Below are 2,510 nucleotides of genomic sequence, written 5' to 3'. Positions count from 1 at the left end.
CTGTTTGAAAAAAAAAAGGAAAAAAGAAAGAAAGAAAGAAAAAAGAACGAAGAAAGAATGAAATTGTACACAAGGATGTTCAACAACGAAGGAGCGCCGAGATTGTGAAATGAAATCCAACAATGTTGATAAAAACATACCATAAACAGGTCCTTGGCCTCTTCCAATGGCAAGGTCATCATTAAGAGCTAATCGAATTTCAGGATTGCCAGAAAGATAGCTCTTCATTTGTATGGTGCCATCAATCTCAGAAGTTAGTATATAGCCCTGACAGATGACATAAAGAGTGTTAAGAATGATAAACAAAACATGACAAACAAGCAACTTGAAAATGCAACCAATGCTTATCACACTAAGAGGCACTTCAAATATAAAGAAAAATACAGCAGCAAGAGCCTTCTCCCTAAGAGTGCTATCAAACAAATCTATTGTTTATTAAAAACTCATTTTTTCCGAAACTGCCATTCAGATATATATATATCTTTTTGTAATGGTTTATATTAAAGTTTCCTGGGACTTCAACTACCTTTTCCTCATAAGGCCAAACCATCATTAGGTAATATTTTGTCATATTTTCTTTAATAAGTGCTATTCTTGCTTCCTCTCTAATACATTAATTCTAAACCTTGTCGTCAACTCATTAAATACAACAGTTTCATCTCTGCAATACTAGCTTCTGCTCTTGTGGGCACTTAACCACCTTCAAAACTAAGCAATATAAGCATTACATAACGAGGAAAAAATGAATTCATATTCTATGTTTCATTAAAAGAGTAAAGCCCTTCCATTCTACACTGGAGAAAGCACACTGCTGGTATGCCAAATTTTAACTTAATTTGATGATTCTTTATTTAGATTTAAAATAAGTTTGAAGAACTTTGAGTCATGAGTGAGATCTAGTATCAGATATTCAGCCCCCTGAACATACTACAATTATGCCTTTTGGTTTGTTTACTTTTAGGTACACTAGACATAAACCCTCGGTATCAGCCGGCCAGATGCCAACACAGCAACACTAATCCCTAGCCTTCTTGGAGTTCACATTTCGGAGGGTAGAGGGGTGGCCACGAAACCTCGGTTCACCCTTAGGAAGGTTCAATTCCTTTTTAGTTAGCATCTGGAGAATAATAAACAAAGCTTTTTGCAAGACATACAAAGATGAAGCAATATGAATAGTATGTACTCACACTAGAGCTAAAAGTGATGCTGATTTTCTCAATTATGTCTACAAATATTTCCTCCCTCTTTCTACCTCCAGGCTCTGTTGCAACCACTGATTTTGTGACAGCTATCCCAGGCATTCTTTTTGTCCCTTGCTGCATATAATCAAAATTAAGAATTAATAAAATCACATGCTCAAGTGATAATTACAAAACTTAATAAGTTCCTCATGTATAACATATTAAACAGCGTACCGCAAAAAGTGTAGCAGGTCCAAGAGGTGGCATACGTGTGGCATCAACCACTAGTGGCTCATTGAAAACATAGGACTTCAACAATTCGGTAGATGTTGTTTGCACATAACCAAAATCCTGGTTCAAGTAATGTTTTCAGGTCACCATATGATCTTTTGATACACAACCGATTGGGATTTAGTATAGGTCAAAGCACTGGTAAAACATAAAAAGTTTTGCAAATACTCGATTGTTGTACTTCCAAAGAAAGATAAGTGAAAACAACATCAATCAGAAGTTTATACTTTCTATTGCACATTTGAAAAATGAAAAATGCAAGCATAACTTTATAATCCATTGAATGCTTCTGTCATAAACTTCCCGAAAAATTATACTGATAAAAAGATACAACAGCAAAGAGAAAGAGTCTCAAGTGTGAAGATAAAATTGAAAAAAACGGGGAGACAGTCTCAAGTGTGAAGATAAAATTGAAAAAAACGGGGAGACAGGAACAAATGATAATTTAATACAATGATGCACTTCAGTTGTGAAAATATCGGACTGGAAATAAGCAAAGCACCAAATCAAGTATAAGTGGCTGCTTACAATAACTTCATCAAGTAACTCGTACACAAGCACAAAGTTCTTCCGTAATGAGTCCTCATTGAGAATGCCAAGGTAATCTTTGATAACACGAGCAATTCTTTGTAAAAGCTCCAAGACATAGGAAGGTGACGTATTAACTCTTGTAGTTGCAACAAACAATAACCCAACAACTTTCACGTGAAAGTAATTTACACCATCCACATTCTGTCAATGAACATACCACAAAAAAAATGAGCATATTTTATAACCAAAACTGCAAATAAAACAGCATAGCATATCGTACAAGAAGCAGTGCAAATGAATGATGAGAAATTGAGAATAGACATTCACTCCTTGCACATAAACCATTTTACGAGATCTAAACAATGATTTTAAATTAAGCCAATTTAGATTTGAAATCATGAAATATCACTGGTGAAACCAGAGGCAGATGCAAATAAAATGTATCAATAACAGTACATAGATCTAGCAGCTCTGCATACAGTCATAGAAAACAAAGGGTGATCACAT

General features: G+C 34.8%; 1 protein-coding gene across 4 annotated transcripts in view; it reads right to left on the bottom strand.

The window, feature by feature from the left end:
* Positions 1–2,510, bottom strand: part of LOC107609095 (AP-4 complex subunit mu) — a 7,005-nt gene that overhangs the window by 3,172 nt on the left and 1,323 nt on the right. For all 4 annotated transcript variants that reach the window (XR_001613069.2, XM_021107735.1, XM_016310930.2 and 1 more), the window contains exons 3-6: positions 2,001–2,204; positions 1,416–1,532; positions 1,188–1,316; positions 141–267 (exon numbers count right to left, since the gene is read on the bottom strand). Coding sequence is in view for 3 of the 4 variants with exons in the window: in XM_021107735.1 (XP_020963394.1) it covers positions 141–267; positions 1,188–1,316; positions 1,416–1,532; positions 2,001–2,204 (577 nt within the window). In the remaining variant the exon portion in view is untranslated. The remainder of the gene's footprint in view (positions 1–140; positions 268–1,187; positions 1,317–1,415; positions 1,533–2,000; positions 2,205–2,510) is intronic.

The sequence above is a fragment of the Arachis ipaensis genome, chromosome B07 (assembly GCF_000816755.2).
Source record: "Arachis ipaensis cultivar K30076 chromosome B07, Araip1.1, whole genome shotgun sequence".
In the NCBI taxonomy this organism is placed as follows: domain Eukaryota; kingdom Viridiplantae; phylum Streptophyta; class Magnoliopsida; order Fabales; family Fabaceae; genus Arachis; species Arachis ipaensis.
This window is presented reverse-complemented; position numbering and strand designations above follow the sequence as displayed.